We start from the raw sequence: 24,584 nt of genomic DNA, 5'->3' as shown, positions 1-24,584 counted from the left end.
ACCTCAACAAAATCCCACACATCTCTGAAAAGATCAGCATTTCTCCAGATGCATTTCACAAACAGCTGCTTATATATTCAGCTGTGAAATTAGGTTACATTTTAAAGTCAATCCGCCAGTGCGCGCTCCTCGAGCCATGATGAGGACGCGCACACGCGCTTCAGTGGAAGAGAGAGAGCGACTGTGAGTGTGAGTCCAGTCTGTCGAGTCTGAATTGAGCAGATCACTCTGTTGGAGGAGTTACAGGGATATTTTGTGTTTCTTGGGTCATCACAGTGACTTTAATATGACGGGTCTACTGTGCTTATTCGCGACTTTTTGGAGAGCTGTAAGTATTTAATGTTATACATTTTCTCCATATGACCATTATATAAAAATACTTTTAATAGACTGCTTTCAGAATGTACTGAACCTGCCTATTCATTTTTTATGTCTTGCTCAGATTTCTGCAAACAATTGCTGAGTTATGTGCATCTGTCAGAATAGGCTACATTTATGGAAATTTGGTTACAAAGACATCCGTAGTAAAAACGCTAAAGGAAACATCATTACATGGAATCTAGAATTCTGAAAAGTGAAAAAACGTATGCTTTCTTTTCCACTATATATTTAGCAAAGTAGGAAAACTGTACCAACTGTTTAATTTTTATCCCAATACGCTTCTTTTGTATTGACTTCAAATTATAATAAAAACACTTTTTTTTTCTTTTTTTTTTTTTTTTTTCTATAGGGTCTTATTTTTTTCGGGGGGAAATGTAAACAAGTGTGAATTTGGGCAAGATGGGAAGCATTACTTCTTTGAAATCATTTTACATTTTTGCATTACTTTACAGTAAAAGCTATGAACCAATGCCACCTACTACTGCAAACATCTTGTAATCCACTGTATATATGTAGACTATGATTACAGTAATGTGCCTTTTTTTCTCTCATAGGTGCATGCTATCCATCCAGATTGTGCTATTATCTCCCAGCTTATCCAAGACCAAGAGATCTGCAACAAAAATAGGAAGAGAGAAATGAAGAACCAGTCCCAACAAAAAGGTTGTACTGATGAAACATTACATTACACTATAGTGATATATTTATTATATTGATAAAAATGCCCACTCTGTGTGTGTGTGTGTGTGTGTGTGTGTGTGTGTGTGTGTGTGTGTGTGTGTGTGTGTGTGTGTGTGTGTGTGTGTGTGTGTGTGTGTGTGTGTGTGTGTGTGTGTGTGTGTGTGTGTGTGCGTATATATATATATGTGTGTGTGTGTGTGTGTGTGTGTGTGTGTGTGTGTGTGTGTGTGTGTGTGTGTGTGTGTGTGTCTCTGTGTGTGTGTGCGTATATATATATATATATGTGTGTGTGTGTGTGTGTGTGTGTGTGTGTGTGTGTGTGTGTGTGTGTGTGTGTGTGTGTGTGTGTGTGTGTGTGTGTGTGTGTGTGTGTGTGTGTGTGTGTGTGTGTGTGTGTGTGTCAGCAGCTGATGTGTTCATGCTTAGCTTGGCCCGGTTAACTAAAGATGAAATTACCATGCAGAAAATGTAACCATGTTACTTTAATTGAATATAGTGAGGGAAAGGAAGGAAACTGTTGAACTACAGAATTTACCCACATTAGATCTGTCGTTTCTGAAGAAAGAGCAATTCTGTAGTGTCATTTTAGCTGATTACTACTGAAGTGTTGTCCTTTTTTAATAGGACTTTAATTGTTAAATAATATACAGACAGTCGGAAAACAGCTAAGCACTGTGGGAAATCTCCCGAAAGAAAGCCCCCTCTTTAGACCAGTCAAGCATAATCTCTGAAGTGACTTGCAGAGTTATTAATTATTTGAAATGAGTTTCGATTGGAGTTCTGATTACGTTCCTTCCGAAGACGTAAGTTCTATGAATAGAACTTTTTTGAATGAGATTAATGCAGACAGATGGTTCAACCCACAGGACATACGATAATTATGTTACATGGCAGCTTAAACCTCCGGAGATCTGTGTCCTTACAATTTGACAATGTGTGAGTTGTAAAGGAGATTGTGTGAAATTGTATTTCTGCAGCACATGTTCATATTTGCTTTATTTGAGCTTTAATCAAACAAGGTAAAATGCAACAGTATTGTTACCTACCTATGAATCAAAATCAAATTAGGACTCCATGCTGGTTAACAGAACATTTGCTATGCTATATTTGAATTCAAACAAAATTCAGCAGAACAGAAAAACTTCACCCCAGGATTTAAGATAATAATAGTAATAATAAATAGAAATTGGAATGATTACAATTTAATCAAATTAATTAATCCCAATTAAACTTTTATATCAATATTTGCTGGGGGAAAATAAGTGTGTTTGGGCTAATGTCACACGACAAGCTCTTGTATTCAGTCTGCAGCATTTTTAAATTGCTGATCCATACTCACAGACTGTCTGTCTGACCGACTTTGACCTGCAGACTTTAAAAGGACATGTCTTCCCCTAAGCAGGAACATACAGAGACAAAGCTGTCAATGTCTTTAAGGCGAAATGCAGTATTTTCTTAAAAAATGAAGCTTACAAACAGGGTCTTCCAGCCTGATGAGCCATAAGACCTTTAGAAGATTGTATGAGGCCATAACATAACCCAGGAGGGATGCACTTTGCCTTTGTTGACAATGGTACACTGATCTAAAAAACCCAAAAACATAATCAAGCATCAGGAACTCATCTAACAAGCAAGACAGAGCAGGACTCTCGAAGGGACTCTGGAGTGGACTCTGGCTTGCAAACAGGAATGGAGGAAGCCGAGAGGCATTCGCTGCCCAGGCACACAGGGCAACCATGGTGTAAAAGGTTAAGACTAACCTCTTGGCCATGGCAGGACTGACAGGGAAAATGGGTGTCTCAGGAATGGCCTCCATGGCCGTGAGTGATTGATCAGTTGGCTCAGGAGAGACTGGAGCAGAGGTAGCCAACAGGGAGGTGTATGCAGCCCAGACAGACATAATGGTGGCAGTGTACAGGCCATGACGGGACAGACAGGAAGAGCGGGCTGCTCAAGGAAGGCCTCCACAACAGGGAGCTCAGGGACCACTGGAGTCAAGTCCTTCAGGACCATCGGACTTGGGACCACTGAAGTCAGGTACACCAGGACCACTGGACTTGGGACCACTGGAGTCAGGTCTTCCAGGACCATCATGGGACGACCGGAGTCAGGTACTGCAGGACCACTGGAGTCAGGACCTCCAGGACCATTGGACTTGGGACCTCTGGAGTTGGTTCCCCCATGAATATTGGACTTGGGCCCACTGGAGTCAGATCCTTCAGGACCATTGGACTTGGGACCACGGGAGTTAGGTACTCAAGGACCACTGGACTTGGGACCACTGGAGTCGGTTCCTCCAGGATCATCGGACTCGGGCCCACTGGAGTCAGGTCCCCCAAGACCATTGGACTTGGGACCAACGGAGTCAGTTCCTCCAGGACCATCGGACTTGGGACCACTGGAGTCGGGTCCTCCAAGACCATCAGACTTAGGACCACCGGAGTTGGGACCAGTGGATTCAGGTACTCCAGGACCATCAGACTTAGGACCACCGGAGTTGGGACCAGTGGAGTCAGGTACTCCAGGATCATCAGACTTGGGACCACCGGAGTCAGGTCCTCCAGTACCATTGGACTTGGGACTAACGGAGTCAGTTCCTCTAGGACCATCGGACTTGGATCCACTGGAGCCAGGTACTCCAGGACCATCAGACTTGGGACCACCGGACTTGGAACCACTGGAGCCAGGTACTCAAGGACCATCGGACTTGGCAGACCTGTTCTTCCTTCTCCAATTCCCGGTCATTGGAGGACTGGGGCTTCCACTGACTGAATGAGGAATGGAAGGACAGTCAGTTTGGGAGGACCACATGCTGCATGGGGATTCTGACTCATTCACACTCAATTGTCTAAAAAAATTGGCTTCATTAAATTGAGAAAGCATCTTCCAGATAGTATCCATGCCACCATGTATACCTGCCAAGTGTCTGCAATCTGTCCAAAGACTTGCAATTCCAAAGACTTGCAATTGCACAAACCATATTCATGAGTTAATTTGCAAGGAAGCCATGCCCTTGATGTATTTTACCTTGTGTTTTTTTCCCCTCAAAGAATTGTGATACCCCCAAACTGAGTATAAAAAATTAATGTTGCTATGAATAGCCATAGACATCTAGGTCACTTTGCAACAGAAGTCTTGAGACACTGTTTCACAAACAACCTTTCACATTCTTTATTACTCTATTTGACTGTTCGAGCTTTTCATCGTTTTAATAGACTGGAATTTGTATGGAATGAATGCATGCAGATATTGACTAGTGTACAGAAGCTTACTGACCTTTGAAAACTGGATGCATGTCTAGCTAATGAATATTCAGTGACATCATATTAAGGACACTAATAGTTGTCAAAAAGTTGCATTTACTTACGGTCCATATATGCCTTTAGGCAGCAAACAGAAAAAAATGTTTTACATGCAGATGGATGAGCAGTCAATAAGAGTTCATCAAAGGCAATCACTGGCCTACACATGTTAGCAAGATAAAAGACTGTTGTTAGACTTGGATATAAATGAACCCTGTCTATAAGATAATATGGGCTGACTGGGCAAGCTGGTGCTGCTCTGTTAATGTAGATGGATCAATCACTAGCTCACTTGAATCATTTTGTGTCAATCATACAGTTTGGAAACTTCTGACAATGGAAATATTGGTCGAGGAAAGGAAGAGTGATAGAATTAATTTAACATATACTATATTGTCAACAGCTTTTGAAAACAGTTCCTCTGTGTGTCTAAGGTTGTGGGACGGATTGGGATGGGATCCGCTGCTGGCATACAGCCAATTCTGGACAACTCATCAATGTGTCCTGTTCGGAAGTCTTTCAGCATATATCTAACACTCAAGGTCAGATCTATCTATCTATCTATCTATCTATCTATCTATCTATCTATCTATCTATCTATCTATCTATCTATCTATCTATCTATCTATCTATCTATCTATCTATCTATCTATCTATCTATCCATCCATCCATTGATCCATCCATCCATCCACCCATCCATCCACTGATCCATCCATCCATCCATCCATCCATCCACTGATCCATCCATTCATCCGTCCGTCCGTCCGTCCATCCATCCATCCATCCATCCATCCATCCATCCATCCATCCATCCATCCATCCATCCATCCATCCATCCATCCACTGATCCATCCATCCATCCACTGATCCATCCATCCATCCATCCACTGATCCATCCATCAATCCATCCATCCATCCATCCATCCATCCATCCATCCATCCATCCATCCATCCATCCATCCATCCATCCATCCATCCATCCATCCATCCATCCATCCATCCATCCATCCACTGATCCATCCATCAATCCATCCATCCATCCATCCATCTATCATTTCTTGGGCTCTTTGTCATTGCTGCCATTCTTTAACATCAGCTGGTGTGAGCTTCAGGCTTATTTCGTTTGAAATGTTTGTCAAACAGCAGCAGATTACTTTTTTTCTAAAGGCTGGTGCAATAACCATAGCTGAAAGCTGTCACAGTTCTAGTTAGGGGTTGTAATATTATACGGGTCAGTAGTCTTTAAAGTTACAGGGCTATGATTCTGTGAAATGTTGAATATGCAGACAGAAAGTCACAGAGCCCTTGAGATATTTGGATTCAGCTTGAACTGCGATGACCTGTGCATATAGACTCAAGCATGGATTTTTACAGCTGGCTAAATTTAGTTATTTAAATTTGCTAATGCAGCACAATTCATGAAAAAATTTTCACAGCTTAATTTCATGGCATGCAATCAATTTAAATTCCTAAAATGGAAATTTACTTAATTCATTTGCATTGGGACTACATGAATAATTTTCATTGGCCATAACTGGATATATAAGATGACAGAAATAAAAAAAAGATGTATAAAAGTGGAAATAAAAGATGACAGAGATGTTGGGCGGATATTTAGTGCTCTACTAAGTTAAAATGAGGTTATTTTATTTTTTCTTGTCGCATGTCCGAAAAAAGAAAGTGCTTCACAAATAGCCACAATTTTAACATGGCTCAGTTCTTTTCATTTTCATTCTGTGTGAAAGGCATACCACAATCATAATCATAATTTAATTCGGACTGCAGACTCTGGTAAAATATAACACTTTGCCAGTGCGGGATAGATTCAGCTGCAACGAAAAGCTGTGAAGGAAACAAGATCGATCTTTCGATTTTAAAATTGATATCGACATCAAATGAGGATTGCGATGAATGTGAAAGTCGATCATTTTACCCTGCCCAATTTTACCTAGTCCTTATATAAGATTAATCTTTAACTCTTATCAGCGTTTCCTTTGCTGCTTGTCAGTGTTTTCATAAGAAATATGATTGTCTCCTTCTGACAACAAACAATATAGCATTTTTATAATCCATAATTTCATCAAAATTCTCTTCAACAAGGAAATATGACGTCTGTTACTGCCACTAAATATTAAACATCAGGTGGTATATATATAACATCTGTGTGATTACTTTTTCCCTAAATCCGTAAATGAAGGATTAAATCTAGTCTGGTTTTGTAAATGTTTCAAATCCAGGAGTGCTTACAGATCAGGATGTTCAGATGACAGTGGACACTTACCAAAAGGTCTTAATCAGGGCAGACAGACACCATATTTCAAAATGAGGATGGAAGGAATAGATGTAGTACAGATGTACACATATGCAAGCACACAGCCACACACACACACACACACACACACACACACACACACACACACACACACACACACACACACACACACACACACACACACACACACACACACACACACACATTTCAAATGTCTATGCCTATATCCTCTTTTTGAAATATGGTGTGCCATATTAACACACACACACACACACACACATAGACACACACACACACACGCGCGCGCGCCAAGAAATCCACGTCTCAGACAGCGGGCGAATACTGAATCGAGCTTTCTTTCACATCTTCTTGTGCTTGAACAGACATATTCAAACAAAATGATGCCAAAATTCCAATCTTGGTAAGTATCTCTCGGTCAGTTATGTCTTAAGTGAACGTAAACAGTTGAGAAATAAAACGCATGTGTAATAGTATATTTGATCTGTGCATTAGCTCTTGAAGTGACAGCGGTCTAACATTCCTGCTGCTGTTTGACTTTAATGTTACAGTAATCAAACAACAGTCACTCATTGCTCTTGACTGAATAACTTTTGTAACTTTAATAAGGATTAATATATGTTTCATGGCTGGTAAAAAATATTTATTTTATTTTCTTAAATAATCTGTCTTTAGCAGGTGTGGCAAAAAGTTAGTGTGTGTGTGTGTGTGTGTGTGTGTGTGTGTGTGTGTGTGTGTGTGTGTGTGTGTGTGTGTGTGTGTGTGTGTGTGTGTGTGTGTGTGTGTGTGTGTGTGTGTGTGTGTGTGTGTGTGTGTGTGTGTGTGTGTGTGTGTGTGTGTGTGTGTGTGTGTGTGTGTGTGGTCCTGGCAAACCCTACATTATGGGGACAAAATGTCAATAGAAGTCAATATCCGAAATACTTGCCCTTGTGGGGACAAGGGGCCCTTTTTTGGTTCCCATGAGGAAAATAAATCATACAGATTGGTATTTTTTGAGTTTTCTGTGAGGGTTTAGGGGTAGGTTTAGAGTTAGGGGATAGACTATACTGTTTGTACAGTATATAAAAATTAATGTCTATGGAAACTCCCCATAAAACATGAAAACCCAACATGTGTCTCCATGTTCTTATTAATTTCCAGCTTTATTCCACACTTTATAATTTGAAAGTAGTTGCTGGTCGGACTCACAGTGCTGTTCAGATGCTCAGGGTAAAGCAGGTGAAGCCGTGATGCACATATGGGGGCTGCAAAACACCTGTTCTCTCTCAGGAAAAGCCACCAGCATCAGGCTTTATCCCAGTTCTAGTGATCATGTTTTCCCCTAAGCATTCTCCAGGCTTCTGTCGGTATTTTTGGAAGTGTTATGAAATGGGAATTGTGCTTACTGTTCTCTGAAATGAGGGCTGATCAGCAGGAGTCTGTAACAACTCACAAACTTGAGACTTATTTGGCACTCATGCGTATGAGAGATTTTAATGACTATTTATTGTGATCAAGACAAAGGCCCTTTAACTGGGTTTCTCGAGCAATAAGGTTCAGTGAAATTTTACAAAGCCCGTCAGGGACAAATGGTGCTGTGTTGTTATCTTTAAACCATAATTCTTTGCTGTCTGTTCGGCAGGTTTTATATACAGGAACTGCACGGCTCGTGGCTGGAGTGACCCATATCCTCCGTATGACGAGGCCTGTGTATTTGAAGATGATTCAGAGTCGGGGACTGTGGTGAATATATTCCCATAATACATGCATGATTGACAGCAATGACCAAAATCCTGAAAACATTAGCTGTGTGGAGTGGCTCAGTCTGATGAATGACTTCCAGTGCATGTAGTATGTGTACTTCCCATGATGACCACCAGTGGTCGCTGTGTTTTTTTCCTGTTCTTCTAGGATTATTTTTAAACTAAGCAGGTCATCGACCTCCTCATACTGAAATAAAAACAAAACAATAATTACACTGAATATACGTAGTCATTTTTGGCCTTTAAGATTTGGAAGGGCTTTCCTTTAGACAGTTTTAATCAAAATCTAAGGTATTAGTTGCTGACACATAATGAAATATAAATCTGGTGGAATAGTTTGACTTGATGCAGTTTGTCTATTGATGTAAATTACTTTTCTCTCAGACTTGGCTTTTATTTTTCAGACAACTTACCTATCGACTTTGAAACAGCTGTACACTGCAGGATACGCAACATCGCTTATATCACTCGTTACAGCCGTCACCATATTCACATGCTTCAGGTAACACTTAGATATTATCTTTATGATATCCAAAAGCAATTGTGATACACAAAGTGGAATCAGGGTGAATGAAAATATCTGTAAATATTCAGCATGCAATCTTCAGAATAACATTATATTATTTTAAATTATGCAAGTACCCATCATGCTCTGTTCATTACAGGAAGTTTCACTGTACCAGAAACTACATACACATCAATCTGTTTGTTTCCTTCATCCTGCGGGCTAGTGCAGTCTTCATCAAAGACACCGTTCTGTTCTCAGATGAAACTCAGGACCACTGTTTAATGTCCACGGTGAGTGAGAATGTCTCTGTACGATAAAGAATTTTACACAGGTTCACTTTCCTCTCAAAAAGTCACTATGCATGAAAGCATCTGCTATAAGCATTAATGTGTAATTTTAATGTGAATGATTAAATTATTATCCGGAAGAGAAATCCCAATCATGGCAAGATGAGAATTCCTTGAATCCCTGAACTCTTAATTGTACGATATTTGATTATTTTGCAGTAAAATTCATTTATATAGTTAATTTTTAATCAATTACATATAGTTTTTTTTTATTGCACATCATTGTTTCTGTTATTCAAGGGATGTGTAGCTTATTGCCTCATAAAAAACATTAAGTAGCCGACCGTGTCTTTTTCCATCAAATGTCTTGGAAGCTGGTTGGTTAAGTAAGGACTTTGTACGGAAGATATATTTTTCAATACCTATTGGAAATGAAAGGGAAAAGTTGTTCCTAATCTTGCTCTATAGACATTTGAATTTGAGTCCTTTAATTAGATTATAAGACTTCACTTATATAAAATGGTTTTATTTTATAATTATTTATATACTATTATAGTTAAATGAAAAAAGTTCACTCAGGCTTATTCAGCTCAAAAAAAAACTGAGGTGCATAAGCTGAGGCCTACGATCAATCAGTTCCAAATAGATATACAAAACCAGCCTAGAAATCTAGACGCACCCTAGCGGCAGCAAAATGTATTTTGCAGCCAGGGTAGTCTAGCAACTCTCCGTTGACTTTCGGAGCTGTAAAAACCTAAATTGGGTCAGGCCAATCACATCGTGTATAGAGTAGGTGGGGCGAGCTTAACATAATGACGACAGAGTTGCGACGGTTCCCTGCTACTTGAAAACAAAGAATGGCGGCTGCTGGCGAACAGTCTTTCGAATCGGCTTTGGCCGCGACTCTGGAGGACTTGGAGTTAAGTTTTTCTTTGAAAAAGGAGCAAAGAACGGCACTTAAGTCATTCTTAAAAAAGGAAGATGTGTTCGTAGTTTTGCCGGCCAGATTCAAAAGTTGAATCTATCGACTAACGTTAGCTCCGCTGTTGGGAAAACGCTCTGGTTGGTTGAAGCGCTGTCCTATTGCGTGCAGAGTGAATTTGAAAGACAGCCGTTTATCCCGCCCCTCGGACTGAGCCGTGTCTATGGAGAGTTGCCAGACCTAACATCTTGATGTAGGTCTGGCTTGCCAGGCTAATACAAAACCTGAGCTAATTGAAAGAAAACAAGTTGATAAAAACATTAAATTCAATATTTGGCAAGATTTATAAGCAATTATTTTATTTAGGCTGGTCATTTTTGCCTGGGAACACCACAAGTGTCAAAATTATCAAAAAAAAACTTTGGAGAAGATGTTCTATACCTATAACTATAATGATAAAGATATAGCTCTAAATATAACATAAAAGCAGAGTTCACATTACAATTATAACGGCACAGAGAAACAATATCATTGGAATCACTTTCAGAATTTTTTTTTTTCCCAGCTGATGAACAATAAAGGTTGACAGCCAATCAGAATCCATTCCACTGTAAAGACAAAACTGCAGTTAGCTTAGAATAAACAGAGCATTATCGTTCATTGATGTGGACGCTCATGTAGTTATTGTTATGGTTTCCTTTATAGTTATCGTTCTTGATGTGAATGGGGCTTTAGTCAACTGCGATAACTTTAACTAGCATTTTCAAGAAAAAGACAGTCCTATACAGGTCAAAATGACTGGGTTATGTTTATTTAAGTTACATTTTTATTTATAATATTTTATTTGAGCTTTATTTCAATTACCAAAAACAGTTATTCGTTTTTTAATTGTATTTAACACTGCTATGAAAGCAAACCTTTTCATGTTTAAATGAGGTTGATGTGTTCCACTGCAGGGTTGTGCTCTCATTCTGTACCTGTGTGTGCTGTTGTTCACAGATAGCGTGTAAGACTGCCGTAGCCTTCTTCCAGTTCTGCATCCTCAGTAATTACTTCTGGCTGCTGGTGGAGGGCATGTACCTGCAGACGCTCCTCGCCCTCACCTTCGTCTCGCAGAGGAAGTACTTCTGGTGGTACATTCTGATAGGATGGGGTTGGTACATCCTGAAAAATGGCTTCCAGAAAGGCTGTGTGTAATCAGATCTCCGGCAGTCTGCCAGGATTTGAGTACTAGAGGAACTATGAGTATACAAATGAGCAGTTTGTGTCACCAATGTTGGGGAAAGTTACTTTTAAAAGTAATGCTTAATAACATTGTGTTAACCCGGGTTGCCACTGTACAATTTGTAATGTCAGATTGTATGAACATAATCCCTGCTGTAAGCCATATTTTGCACCCGACGCACAGCGGACTTTTCCCTCCACAGACGCACGTTGGTAAATTAGGGAATGAACTTGCGCTCCTGGAGGCGGTTCAGCGAAAAGAGGAGGCGTGTTCCGGCGCAAACGTTCCCTGGTGCTATTTTGCAGTTTCAGAAAACAATTCCGCCACAGACCAGGAGAAACATAGTCTAAAGTCAGTGACGCGTTTTCAGTGGCGTGTTCAGATGCTATTTTAAGGGCGCATGCTTGGCCATAATGTAGCTTTGCACAATGCACATACACTTTGCTTCTCTCATCTATGCACAGACGCAGCAGTTCCCATTTTTGCAAACCATTCATAATTACAAGGAAAAATATTCTGCATGAGGGAAATCATTGTGTTGTCCATGAAGATGTGAAAAAATAGGCATAAATCTAGCTTACACATTTACCAAAATTATTATACGCCTGTTTAACCGAAGCTAATTTGGGTGTGTTTCTCCATCCCCATACAATGTCACTTCTCTGTGTTTTACGGCCCTGACGAGAACGTCGGTCTCCTCGGCTGTGAACCGCTCCTGGCGCTCGCCTGGCAAATCCGCTGTTATAATAGCAGGTCGCCATGGAACAAGCGCACCTGCTCTTAAAGGGAATGTGAGATGACGCTCTCATTGGTTTATTTCACGTTACGCCCAGACCACATATATGAGTAATGTAGCTACTTCAGACCAACCCATTTTAGATTTGCGTCGGGATTTGCCGAGATCCGCCCACAAAGTTACTTGCATTTCGCGTTTGATACTTGCGTTTCAGATCGTTAAAATAGGGCCCATAAAGTATTTTGAGTTTGCAGAGGTTCACTCACTGTTTTTAATTATTTTGAGGAATACTGAATCTGTTTTTGTGTAAGTGCAGTATCAAGTAAATACTAGATACTTGAAAAAGTAATCTGATTACATAAGTCGCGTTCCCCCCAACACTGTGTGTCACATTACTGAGATCTGTTAAATCTGTTCTGAAACAAATGATATGTTAAAAACCTGCAGGTTGTTTTTCTGTGAATTTGGTTATTTTTATTTTTTTAGGCGTCCCATCAGTTGTGCTGATTGTGTGGGTGTTGACCAGACAATTCTTTGATAACAGAGGGTATGTCACATCTTCAACTTTAAAATGATCATGAAACTAAACATAAATTACCCTATTTACTTTCTCAATGTACTTTCCTGGTCTGATTGTGAATTATTTATTGGAGAAATGTTTGTCTTTGTAATATTTAATCAAAAAGTATAACTTTTTTTCCCCCTTTTTGGTAAATAAATAATTTTCTCATGTTTGCAGATGTTGGGATGACACAGATAATATGAACATCTGGTGGATCATTAAAGGACCGATCACAGCATCACTGTTTGTGAGTTATGATGTTGCTGTATGTCAGATTTTGAGATTGACAACATTCATTCAAACAGATTCATTCATGTTATATATATATTCTACTGTTATTGTAGCTCTTTCTCTGTCTGACAGGCTAACATCATCATCTTCCTAAATGTGATTCGAATCTTGGTTCAGAAATTGAAAAGTCCTGGAGTTGGTGGCAATGACACGGGCCACTTCATGTGAGTCAAATAATAATGTGCAAGGAGTGCTGAAAATGAACGTTTTGCCAGACCTGTTAATTGTGGGTGAATTGAAAACAAAAAACAAAAGACTGTTTTTTCTTTCTTTTAAATATTTCCTTTTTTCACGCCAAATAGTTGTTCATTTCATTAGAGTCTTGCAGCAAACAGCATATAACAATATAGCCTATCACTCAGAATTACTTACCAGCCAGATTTCTTGTCTTTCATTATAAAATATTGTGTGCAATCATAATTTTGTTAAACTGCAGAGAATATTTCACTACAGAATTTGCTGGAGTTATGCAAGTCAAATAAAAACTATATTTTGACATTTTCTTGGAAAAAAACATTTGTTTGCCTAAAATGCACATTAAACGGGATTTAGAGAATCACATATAGAGGGATTTTATTCTATATAGAGTATGTGTGCTATAGGTTCTTGACATTTTAGGAGAAACGACTAAAATTATTGCATAATACTGTCATGTTTAATGTGTTGTTTCAAATTTTTCTAGAATTAAAGTATGTTTTCAAGCTGTTTAATTCCTAAAATTGAATCAAAATGAAAAAATAAATTACAACTAAATTAAAACTAAATCCATGAAATAATTCCATGATGGAAACCCTAAAAGGTAAACATTATGTATGCTGTTCCAGATGAAACCAGTTTAGAATCAAACAGATGGCATGTGTTAATGCGAGTGAAACGCATATCTGCAAAATGTCTGTTCATTAGAATACGGCTTTACACGCTGCCAGGTCGTGCTTCATGCATGAATAATATTTCGCTCGACGGTTCATGCAAAGGTGAGTTTCTATTTTAGGCCCCGTTGTGTCTCAATACCTGTACCTCCTGATAATGCGATGTGTATGCAAAGACGAAGAGAAATTGCATTTAGCCCATTATCCGGAGGCTTATTAGTTTCTGAAAGTTCAGATCCGTCTTTCAAATTTGATTATGTGTGATTTAACTTCATACTGGCACTGGGTTTGACCTTACAACCTCAGCATTTATGAACGCACTAACTTTTGGTTATTCTCTATATCAAAATAAAGGGATGAGGCCTGATTCAGTGGCATTAATATTGACTCATAATTATCTTTGATCATCACTCAGGAGACTGGCCAAGTCCACCTTGTTTCTGATTCCTCTGTTTGGGATGCACTACACTGTGTTTGCCTTTCTGCCGGAAAACACGGGTGAAATTATCCGGTTCTACATCGAACTCGGCCTGGGCTCCTTCCAGGTACAGATGAATTAATATTTTATGAATAGATGATCTGCTAAGTATTACTTTACAGATTCAATAATGCGGAAATGTCTGATTTTATTCCCGAAAGTCTTTTTTTTTTTCTCTCCCTTCCCCCAGGGCTTTGTGGTGGCACTTCTTTATTGTTTTCTCAACGGAGAAGTAAGTATTCCCAATAATGGAAAACTTCAACATGATATTGATAAAATATATATGGTATATAGACGTTTAGAAAATGTCTTTAAGATGTTTAAACTGGCTTTTTAAAGATGATTAGCAGATGCTTTCCAGACAAGGTGCTCTATATAAGACATCTTGGAGACGTAGGCTATGTGTGCTTTCTGGGCTATAATACAATATCGGCAATCACAGGCATTCGCATTCGGACAGGATTAGATTGAGTTTACAGAAAAAATGTAGGTATTTTGCCCTGGGATTTTTACTGAAGTTGTGTGAGAAAAACACTGACATGGCAGATTCGGACGTGGTATTGACTCACATCCTCCATGAAATCTAGTCCGATACACAACACAGTTTTCTGTGAAATCTGTTAACTCTGATTGCCCAGATTTCGGCATTAAGTGTTGACTACTACTACCCTGGAAATCCAGACCTAAATCTGAAAGATTAATGGTCTGGCATCGACTAATGAAAATCGGCCAGCTCGAGGGGCGCCACCAAGCATGCATTTGAAAATCTCACTGCACGCAATTGGATAACACTACGACCAATCACAACAAGATATCGCTTAGCTACCAGCGGAGCTAACTGGTAGATTAGACTCGTATCCGGTCGAAAAAAAAGCAAAAACGCCCTTCTTGCAAAGGAACGATTCGAGCGCCGTCTTATGTTCCTCTTTTAGATAAAAAGCCAAGTCTAACTCGTTCATTGTTGCGGCCAAAGCCGTTTCAAACAACTGGTGTTCATCCATAGCCATCTTGCAATGTTTACTAATGACTTCGACGTCACAGCGCTGTCGTCTTCTGTTTAGCTCGCCTCTGGCCCGCCTATATCAGATAACCCGATGTGATTGGTGCAGCTCGGATACAAGGGCATATTTAATGAGCATCATTACTCAACACTCAATCATTACTCAACAAGGCACTGACGCTTGCTTACAGAACTATCACAGGCTCAGCTCCCTCCTACTTTCACTCACTCCTACGAGTCTACATCCCTACCAGACGTCTCGTGGTTCCATCACAGAAAGCCACAAAATCACTTTCCAGAACATTCTCATTCACAGTTCCATGCTGGTGGAACGCTCTCCCCACCCTCATCCGGAATGCAGAATCCCTGACAACATTCAAAAGACAGCTGAAAACCAATCTCTTCCGTGAGCACTTAACCTTATAGAAAAAAAAAAATAAAAAAAAATGTCCTTTCCCTTTGAAACATCACTTATCAGGCTTATGCTACTCTGAATAATACCTGAACTTCGTATTTTGAGCACTTCTTGCGTTGTTGTTGCTTTTGCCTCTTTATGATGACTCGCTGAATTTTGTCCTAATTTGTAAGTCGCTTTGGACAAAGGCGTCTGCTAAATGACTAAATGTAAATGTAAATGTAAATGTCAACACCAGGGTAACTCGCTGAGCAACTTGTGCTCTCGCGAGAACTCTGGATTTCCAGGGTAGACAACTACAGACTAGAGGAGCATTAAGTGTGAGCAATGCTTTCTCTCCTCCTTCAGGTACAGGCAGAGTTGAAGCGCAGGTTATGGACGTGGCAGACCCAGACTCATCTGAGCCCCAGTAAAAAGCGTCGGGTCACTGTTACTCAGATCATGATGCATGAGACTGCTCATCCAGAGACTGACATCTGCAACGGCTACATCACGTCTGTGTGAACACGCCTGGAGGTTGCAGGTGGAACAACATGCTGAAGACTTCAAGAGCTTCCCGCTCAGCTCTGGAGAGTGGAAGACGGTCACATGAGAGGAAACAGGTACCCGTACAGCACTTATCAAAGGTCATGTTGAAAACACCGGAGTTATGGATTTGTAAAACTACAACCAGATGTTAGAGTTTGTGACACAGCAAGTGTGTGGAGGCTTGATTTGATTGGGGACCAGTTGATAATGAAAGTGGCTTGTTCCTGAGGGTGGCTTTTTTTGGCAAATGGCTGATTAACATTTGAAAAATCTGATTGTATCAGTATTTGATTTTGGTATGCAAATGAGAATGATTATAAAATGTTAAGAATTTTTATTTACATCCTCATTCCAAGTTAGATGAGCTAGATGGTAACTAGCTAAACTGATAATAACACAATTCATATTTATCAGTTTGGAGGCATTTCATTTTCACAGTTATTAATAAGCTATTTATTATTTCTGATGGCAGGATGTGCCATGACTCTAAGGATACAGGTTTTTCTTACATGCCAATGCTTACTTATAGCTGTTTTAAACTTAAGAATTGTTTTGAAATGAACACTTTGCACATTGACAGATTAATAGTGCTTATCATCATATCGATGTATTTAAATGCTACTGTGGGATATAATTTTGTGAGTTTGATGTTTAAGTGTACACTTCTGTTCCAAAGATTGGGGTCAGTAAAAAAAAACTTTTTTTTTTTTTTTTTTTAAGAAGTCTCTCCTGCTCACCAAGGCTGTCCTTATTAAATAAAAATAATGGAAATATTGTGAAATATTATTACAATTTGTTTTTTATTTGAATATATTTCCAAATGTAATTTAATACTGTGATGTCAACACTGAATTATCAGCATCATTACTCCAGTCTTCAGAGTCACATGATCCTTCAGAAATCATTATAATATGCTGATTTGCTGCTCAAGAAACATTTCTTATTATTTTCATAGTTGTAAACAGTTCTGCTGCTTCATATTTTTGTGGAAACCGTGATAAAAAAAAATTTGTAGAAAGTTCAAAAGAACAGCATTTATTAAAAAAATTAATCTTTTGTAACATTATAAATGTCTTCTTTACTGTCAATTTTGATCAATTTAATGCATCCTCGCTGAATAAAAATATCCTATTAATTTCTTTTAAAGAAAATCTTACTGACCCCATACTATTAAATGGTATTGTATGTCTGCAGACATTACAGCTGAATACCAATATTAACTGGAGCACTTAAGACTTTAAAAAAGGGAATCTTCAGAAATGTCAACAGTTATGTTGCGATGTTACACTGAGAACAATGTTTACAGCTTTAAAAATATGTATTGTACTGTAATTTATTTATTTTAACTTTGTACCCCTTTTAGATATGCTGACAGTTTATTTTTATGTTTTTCCCGACTGACACAGTTCTTAATTGTTTTGGTTTTGTATGAAATATGTATTAGATCAAATTACAGCTGACTATTTTAATATTTAATATATTTATGCAAATATTTAAATGTATCCAGTTAATTTGACTATGCAGGCTGTAGCATAGCTTATTTTTCTGTTACTACTTTTACTATTTAACTTGATTTTTTTTCTAATAAAAAAAATGCATTTGCATGGAGGTGTAGCCCTTTCCTACACATTTGTCTTTTTGTCAAATTTAAAGGTGCAGTAAGCGATTCCTGAGAAACACTGTTGATATTTGAAATCACCTCGAACGGACACACCCTTCCCTTCATTGCTCCGCCCCCCAAATACACGAACACACAATGCAAGAGTGGATGTCTCCTTATAATAGCTGAAGCAAAGCAAAATAATTTTCAAAAATGAAGCGATGATGAACGAACAACAAGGAAGAAAAAAACTGAACATACAGTACACAAGAGTATATATAAGCAAGAGTTGGTTGTTAGTCGCCAACAGCACACCAGCTCCAGTCCAGACAAACAATGATACTCAGAATTGTCCTGTTACTATAGCTAACATTACAACAACAGCATATCTTGGTTCTATGAAACACAGTAAAACCAATGTTACTCACGTATGGAGAAGTAACAACGCAACCTCGGGGTCTGTTTTCAAGCTTTCTTGCTTCGGTCGTTCCAGCGCTGGAAAGCTTTTCTAATATTAACTCGGGTCCTGAAGCTCTTGCCTGATCATAACCCTTCTTTTTCCAGTGATATTCCTCTGACCTTTTCTCTTTTGTAATGCCTCTCAGCTATCTCTCTCTTCTTCGGTTTTATGGTGGGTGGCAACAACGTTAAGGTGCATTATCGCCACCTACTGTGTTGGAGTGTGGACCAGTTTACCCAGCCATCTCTCTTTCTTCAAATCTCCCTCTTGCTCACTCTCTCTCCTCCCCCATCATGAGTGGACACGCCCCCTACTGCTGATTGGCTCATTCACTATCCTCCCCCAACATGAGTGGACACGCCCCCTGTTGCTGATTGGCTACAAGTGTGTTGTGCCGCTCGGTCAGATCAACGCAGACACACAGTGTTTCTAAAATCGCTTACTGCACTTTTAACAAAAATAAAATCAGGGGTGTTTAGCATTTTCCCATTTTGCACAGTGCAGTTTGCAGCCAACCATATTTATACTGTATCTCTCACACACATTCAAAGACGACACATGTATACATACATTTAAAAAAAACTACACACATTCCATAAATTCAAGAGTTGTATGTCAAGAATGGAATTCAGACACGTACAAAAATGTTCACAGGTCAAACATAGACATCATCTCTACATCAAAGCAGAAGAAACAGCAGGCAGCTTTACAGAGCAGCTGAATGTACAATACAGTTATTGTCCGGGTGTTACATTCAGACTGAAATGGGTTAGTCCACGACATGAAGACATATCAAAGACACAATGAAACTTCAAACCTACACGACCTCGTTCCTCAAAAATACAGCGCTCAGTTATTCTATGAAATTAAAGCGTCATCTACTGGCAGATAGATGTATTACAAGCACAAGAAAACACGTCTGTAACAGCTTTGAGACATGGTCGTTACCTTCTGAGCGCTCACACTCAGAATGACGGCTGGTGTCAAGAACATAGAAAGCAGCAAAATTCTCTCTCTCTTTTTTTTTTTTCATTTTCATGCAGATATATTGAGAAAGAGACACAGAGGGAGCACGGCCCTCCCGTTACTATATCCAAACACATATGAAGCTCTATGTCGTAAGGTCACATGATCCAAGCAACATCTGACGCTCTGTTAATGACACTCTGTTAGGATTTCACAATTTATTTCAACAGACAAGTTCACTATCACTGAGAGCTTGTTCAAGATCAATAATATTTACAGACTAAAAAATTATGATAAGACAAAAATGAGAAAGGTCAAAGAGTTTTCATCACCGGTGAGCACTCATGGAATATTTGATTTAAAGACTCCCCTCGTCTGCCATTGGTCGGCAAACAGATACAGCCCCGCCCCAAACTCATGCCATTGGTTGAGCTAATGTTGCCGTGTGTGATGCTGAAAACAAACATGTTTTTTTTATAGCACCAAAGAGCCGTAGTGTTTACAATTTTCAAGCAGAAGCCAGCTACAAATGACTTATAGTTGTCTCTATTAAGAATAAAACATATACTTTACATAAAAATATTACTTTTAAAGGAACTGCAATTGTTGCCTCAACCGGGGTGGGGCTATTTTTATTCGGCCAATGAAAGATGGGGAGAGTGTATGAAACCTGTCATTATTTTTGCACTTTTGTATGGTGATTCTAGAACAGATTACAAATTACACACTTCAACTTTAAAATAACTACTAAGGGGGGAAAAACATACATTTTCCACCTTGTTTAAAAGAAAGATTTGTGCAATCTACACGACCATTACTTTTACTGTACATTTCAATAATTTCAACTCTGCCTCCAATATGACACACCGACAACTGAGCTGCAACAAAAGCATATTGCACTTCAAAATTGGCACGTTCATGATCACAGAAGTTTTACATACATCATTAGTACTCCATGTTGACTGCAAGTGTTGGCTAATGTAAAGAGAGAGTGCTGGTACATCCATCATTTACTGGCACATGTGCGTCTTTAACATACAGAGGATTTACACTCTAGAACTTCACAGCAGAGAAAAATACTGTACTGGAAATAAACAACACCGTTAGCAGAGGCAGTTGACACTTTATACACTGATGCACATTGTTCTCGTGATCAAACATGTAAAATGTGAGGGATATAACTAATTATGATTGTCAGTCAGTGGTGATGCAGTAAATTTGGTTGGCTTCATAGATTGACATCAGAGATTGTACTTGTAAAGAGTTGGGGTTAACTTTCTCTCAAGCTTTAAAAGGGTTCAATCCAAAACGAATTAAAATCTGTCATCATTTACTCATCATCATGCCATTTCAAACCTGTATGACATATTTTTACCATACCATAAAAAGTCTTTCATATGACTTCTGCACCGTTTATGGTAGTAAAACGGCGCTTTGTTGGCCTTTTGGAGCTTGACGTAATTGTATATTTTCATTCTAAGAGGATAAACATTCAAAAAGTCAGATTTTGGAATGACATGAAGGTCAGTACATGATGACAGAATCTACAATTTTGGGTGAAATACCCCTTTAACACTATCACATTTCATTCAGATGTCTCCTGTCAGCCCTAAAAAGCATTTATAATGCACCTGATAGTAACGTAATGGCATTGATTTGCGCATCTCAAAGCTTTAGATATGACTATATATGCATTCTAATACCACATATAAATTAATATATTCCTACTCGGTATAAATGAAAGATTGTAAAAGCAACCTGAACACTGAATCTGTTCATCTACACAACTAATTTGACTAATAATTAAATCAATACCGCACGGCACTGGTTGTTTAGAATAGATCCATCAAAGCTATTTTTGTGACCAACAGGCACTTCAGAATAAATCGGAGGGAATTGTGGGAATAGCTTCCTCGCTCCGGTAAATGTTTTTTTTTTTTTTTTTTTTTGACAATCCTTGGTTTGTTTAAATTGGCTCTGTGTAGTTATAAACCATTCGCATGACAAGAAGAATACACTGTCTAAAAGCTAAATCGAAACAACATTTACATATAATCTAACGTCATGAGTCATTCATAAGTCTTTATATTATTGACATACTCTGTACTTACGGCTGATTGTAAAAAAATATGTTTTACAATCTCTCTGTGGAGAACACTGAATCAAATACACAGCATTTGAACGAGCAACACGAAGTCTGTACATTTTCTTTTATAGTGTAATTCTGATAAACACAGTAGCTTGCTGATAAAACAATACTTAAATAGTCACGTTTTGGCACTTTATGTTATTATTTTTTCCTTGATCTTATCGTAACACTGAATTGTAACCCGTCTCTCTGTCTCCGATTAGACACTAACTAATGTTCATCATAACTAGAAAGCAATGTGCTATTGGTTTGACAAAAATGAATGTATGAACGTTTCTCTGACTACATTCTAACCTCAAACGATTCACATTCTCTATGGCTCATTATGCGATATGAAAATTCACTCGAATTTCTGCTGCGATCTCATTTTGGCGTTTAGGGCAGCGGTGTGCAGCGTACAGCCCCCCTGCTCTGCATTATTATTGACTGAGAAAGAACGTACAACTCTTGTGATGAAATAACATTCTTTTATGCTCATATTTTCTTATTAGATTAATTAGAAAGCCTTCAAAAAGTTGCGTTATGGTCAAAAAGCTTTCTAACCTGAACTGCAACTTTTGTTAGCATTAGCTCAAAACAGTTTTGGCACTTTAAATATATCCCTGGACAAATCTTTTCTAACCGATAATGGGTGATGCGTTCAGGATCTTGTTTGGAATCTTTAAATACTTATCCAGAGAATTGATGAATAATTAATAGTTCTTCTCTCATTGTGAATGGCCGGCCCTACTGCAGGTGAAGAGGGTGAGTTGAGGGCGGGGCTTTAGGGACGTGGGCCAATCAGGCGCTCAGGTGGGCAGGTTGAGGTTGACCGTCTCGGCCAGTGGGCTGGACATGCGTATCTGTGAGCTGCTCTTGCTGAGGATGGACAGCTGCGTGCCCCCGTTCACCCCACTGCTCGCTAGCGAAGGATGACGCTGCTGCTTCAGGTCCACAGCAAAGTACCTGTTCACCGTCCAACTCCTCCATTTCCTCTTTATCTCCGACTGCACCTTTAGGGAGAAACTTGAAAAGGTCATTTTTTAATGTACTCAGCTGTAAGGGTGCACGCGTTCTCCACCAGTCCACACTCTCTCCCTCATGCTTTGCACAATGTCCTAGCCAGATGTGACGTGACACGTTTCAAGGCATCGATTTTGCTATCCTCGCAGAAGGTGAAATCATAGCCAATCAGAAGTTATTTTATGTTTTATGTTCGGACCAATGAGATTTCACTATGTGCGGGGCTACCTACAGCAACGCAACAAATAAAAAAAAACATTAACTGACTAAGGGCCCTATCTTGCACCCAGCGCAATTGACTTTGTACACCGACGCATGTATCATTCCTATTTTGCACCCGACGCACAGCGGACTTTTCCCTCCACAGACGCACGTTGGTAAATTAGGGAATGAATTTGCGCTCCCGGGGGCGGTTCAGCGAAAAGAGGAGGCGTGTTCCGGTGCAAACGTTCCCTGGTGCTATTTTGCAGTTTCAGAAAACTGCAACTAAAGTCAGTGGCGTTTTCAGTGGCGTGTTCAGATGCTATTTTAAGGGCGCATGCTTTGCCATAATGTAGCGTGTGCACAACGCGCATAAACTTTGCTTATCTCATCTACGCACAGACGCAGTAGTTGCCATTTATGCAAACCATACATAATTACAAGGAAAAATATTCCACATGAGGGAAATCATTGTTTTGTCCATGAAGATGTGAAAAAATAGGCATAAATCTAACTTACACATTTACCCAAATTATTATACGCCTGTTTAACCGAAGCTAATTTGGGTGTGTTTCTCCATCCCCATACAATGTCACTTTTCTGTTTTTTACGGCCCTGACGAGAACGTCGGTCTCCTCGGCTGTGAACCGCTCCTGGCAAATCCGCCGTTATAATAGCAACCCGCCATGGAACAAGCGCGCCTGCTCTTAAAGGGAATGTGAGATGTCACTCTGATTGGTTTATTTTACGTTACGCCCAAACCACACCTATGAGTAATGTAGCTACTTCAGACCAACCCAATTTAGATTTGCGTCGGGCGTAAGAGTCATTTATCCCGCCGGTATAATAGCAACCGCGCCCGAAATCCGCCCACAAAGTTACTTGCGTTCGGCGTTTGATACTTGCGTTTCAGATCGTTAAAATAGGGCCCTAAATGTCTTTTTGTGTGTAACATGGATGAAATTGATCGCTTGTCACTATCGCGTCATGCCTGGTTAGGATATGGTAGTAACTAAAAATAATTGTTTAAGTAGTAATATTGGAACATTTATAGTGGAAATGTATTGTTTTCTAACCAAAAACTGATTGCATGCATTTGAGAATTTCAAATGAAATACTCTTACCTCTCCATTCAGAAAGCAGTACAGCACGGCCACCACAAAACCCTGCATTGAGTTAATATTATTACTAAATTGCATTAAAAGTGCATTCAATTAATTAAAGATGCATTCAATTGTTTAATAGTGTCAGTAAAGACACTTGTAAAGTAACAAAAGATTTCAAATAAAGCTGTTCTTATGAACTTTCTATTCATCAAAAGAATCCTGGAAAAAACAATGTATCACGGTTTCCACTAAAAAATGATTAAGCAGCACGACTGTTTTCAACATTGATAATAATAAGAGCAGCAAATCAGCATATTAGAATGATTTCTGAAGGATTGCGCTGAAGGATTCTGATTTCTGAAAATTCAGCTTTGCATCACAGGAATACTCAACATACATATTAACATATATTCAAACAGAAAACAGTTCTTTTAAATTGTAATAATATTTCACAAAATTACTGTTTTTACTGTATTTTTGATCCACAGCCTTTGTGAGTATGAGATGCTTCTTTTAAAAACATTTTAAAATCTTACTGACCTGAAACTGTTCGTGTACACAAAAAAATGGGTCTATTTATTCAATAAAGCTCCAAAACCTATAGTGAGCTGCCTCGTTGTCTACATAGGTGACTACCTTCTAAGGCAGCATACTAAAAATGAAACAACACAAATAAAAAGGAGTGAATTGAAACTCTCTACATAGGCATAAGAAAAATATCTCTCACGCGTGCTACACTCCGCAAACCCTAACATAAGCATGTTGTTAAGCTAATGGTTTCAAACAAATACATCATACTCACGAATATTGGTTATATACAGTATTTAAGACAGAACTGGATACGTTTACTGAATAATATATGCTTTCCCTTGATTCTTGATT

At 38.9% G+C, this 24,584-nt stretch overlaps 2 protein-coding genes across 6 annotated transcripts in view; one reads left to right on the top strand and one right to left on the bottom strand.

The window, feature by feature from the left end:
- Nucleotides 1–28: 28 nt before the first annotated feature.
- On the top strand, nucleotides 29–20,671 carry ghrhra (growth hormone releasing hormone receptor a). The gene is made up of 13 exons (XM_082173108.1): nucleotides 29–328; nucleotides 936–1,044; nucleotides 4,799–4,906; nucleotides 8,277–8,377; nucleotides 8,802–8,899; nucleotides 9,063–9,195; nucleotides 11,114–11,267; nucleotides 12,562–12,622; nucleotides 12,815–12,884; nucleotides 13,001–13,092; nucleotides 14,213–14,342; nucleotides 14,466–14,507; nucleotides 16,039–20,671. The coding sequence occupies exons 1-13, from the start codon at nucleotides 287–289 to the stop codon at nucleotides 16,192–16,194; spliced, it is 1,296 nt and encodes a 431-aa protein (XP_082029234.1). The 5' UTR covers nucleotides 29–286; the 3' UTR covers nucleotides 16,195–20,671.
- The window catches only part of adcyap1r1a (adenylate cyclase activating polypeptide 1a (pituitary) receptor type I), a 37,277-nt gene continuing 31,567 nt past the window's right edge, over nucleotides 18,875–24,584 (bottom strand). For 3 of the 5 annotated variants that reach the window (XM_082173070.1, XM_082173072.1, XM_082173073.1), the window contains 2 exons: nucleotides 23,721–23,762; nucleotides 18,875–22,398 (listed from right to left, as the gene is read on the bottom strand). In XM_082173070.1, coding sequence (XP_082029196.1) covers nucleotides 22,174–22,398; nucleotides 23,721–23,762 — 267 coding nt within the window. In that variant the 3' untranslated portion in view covers nucleotides 18,875–22,173. The remainder of the gene's footprint in view (nucleotides 22,399–23,720; nucleotides 23,763–24,584) is intronic. The other 2 variants (XM_082173071.1, XM_082173074.1) reach the window with 1 other exon arrangement.

This window comes from Leuciscus leuciscus (assembly GCF_965113295.1).
Source record: "Leuciscus leuciscus genome assembly, chromosome: 6".
Taxonomy (NCBI): domain Eukaryota; kingdom Metazoa; phylum Chordata; class Actinopteri; order Cypriniformes; family Leuciscidae; genus Leuciscus; species Leuciscus leuciscus.
The sequence above is the reverse complement of the archived record's forward strand: the minus strand, read 5'-3'. Positions and strand labels throughout refer to the sequence as shown.

What these genes read in the sequence shown, in the direction of transcription:
- ghrhra (XM_082173108.1), top strand. Translation starts at nt 287, where the DNA reads ATGACGGGTCTACTGTGCTTATTCGCGACTTTTTGGAGAGCT. An exon ending in ACCACTGTTTAATGTCCACG is followed by an intron (nt 9,196 to 11,113) that starts GTGAGTGAGAAT and finishes TGTTGTTCACAG; the next exon opens with ATAGCGTGTAAGACTGCCGT. An exon ending in CAATTCTTTGATAACAGAGG is followed by an intron (nt 12,623 to 12,814) that starts GTATGTCACATC and finishes TCATGTTTGCAG; the next exon opens with ATGTTGGGATGACACAGATA.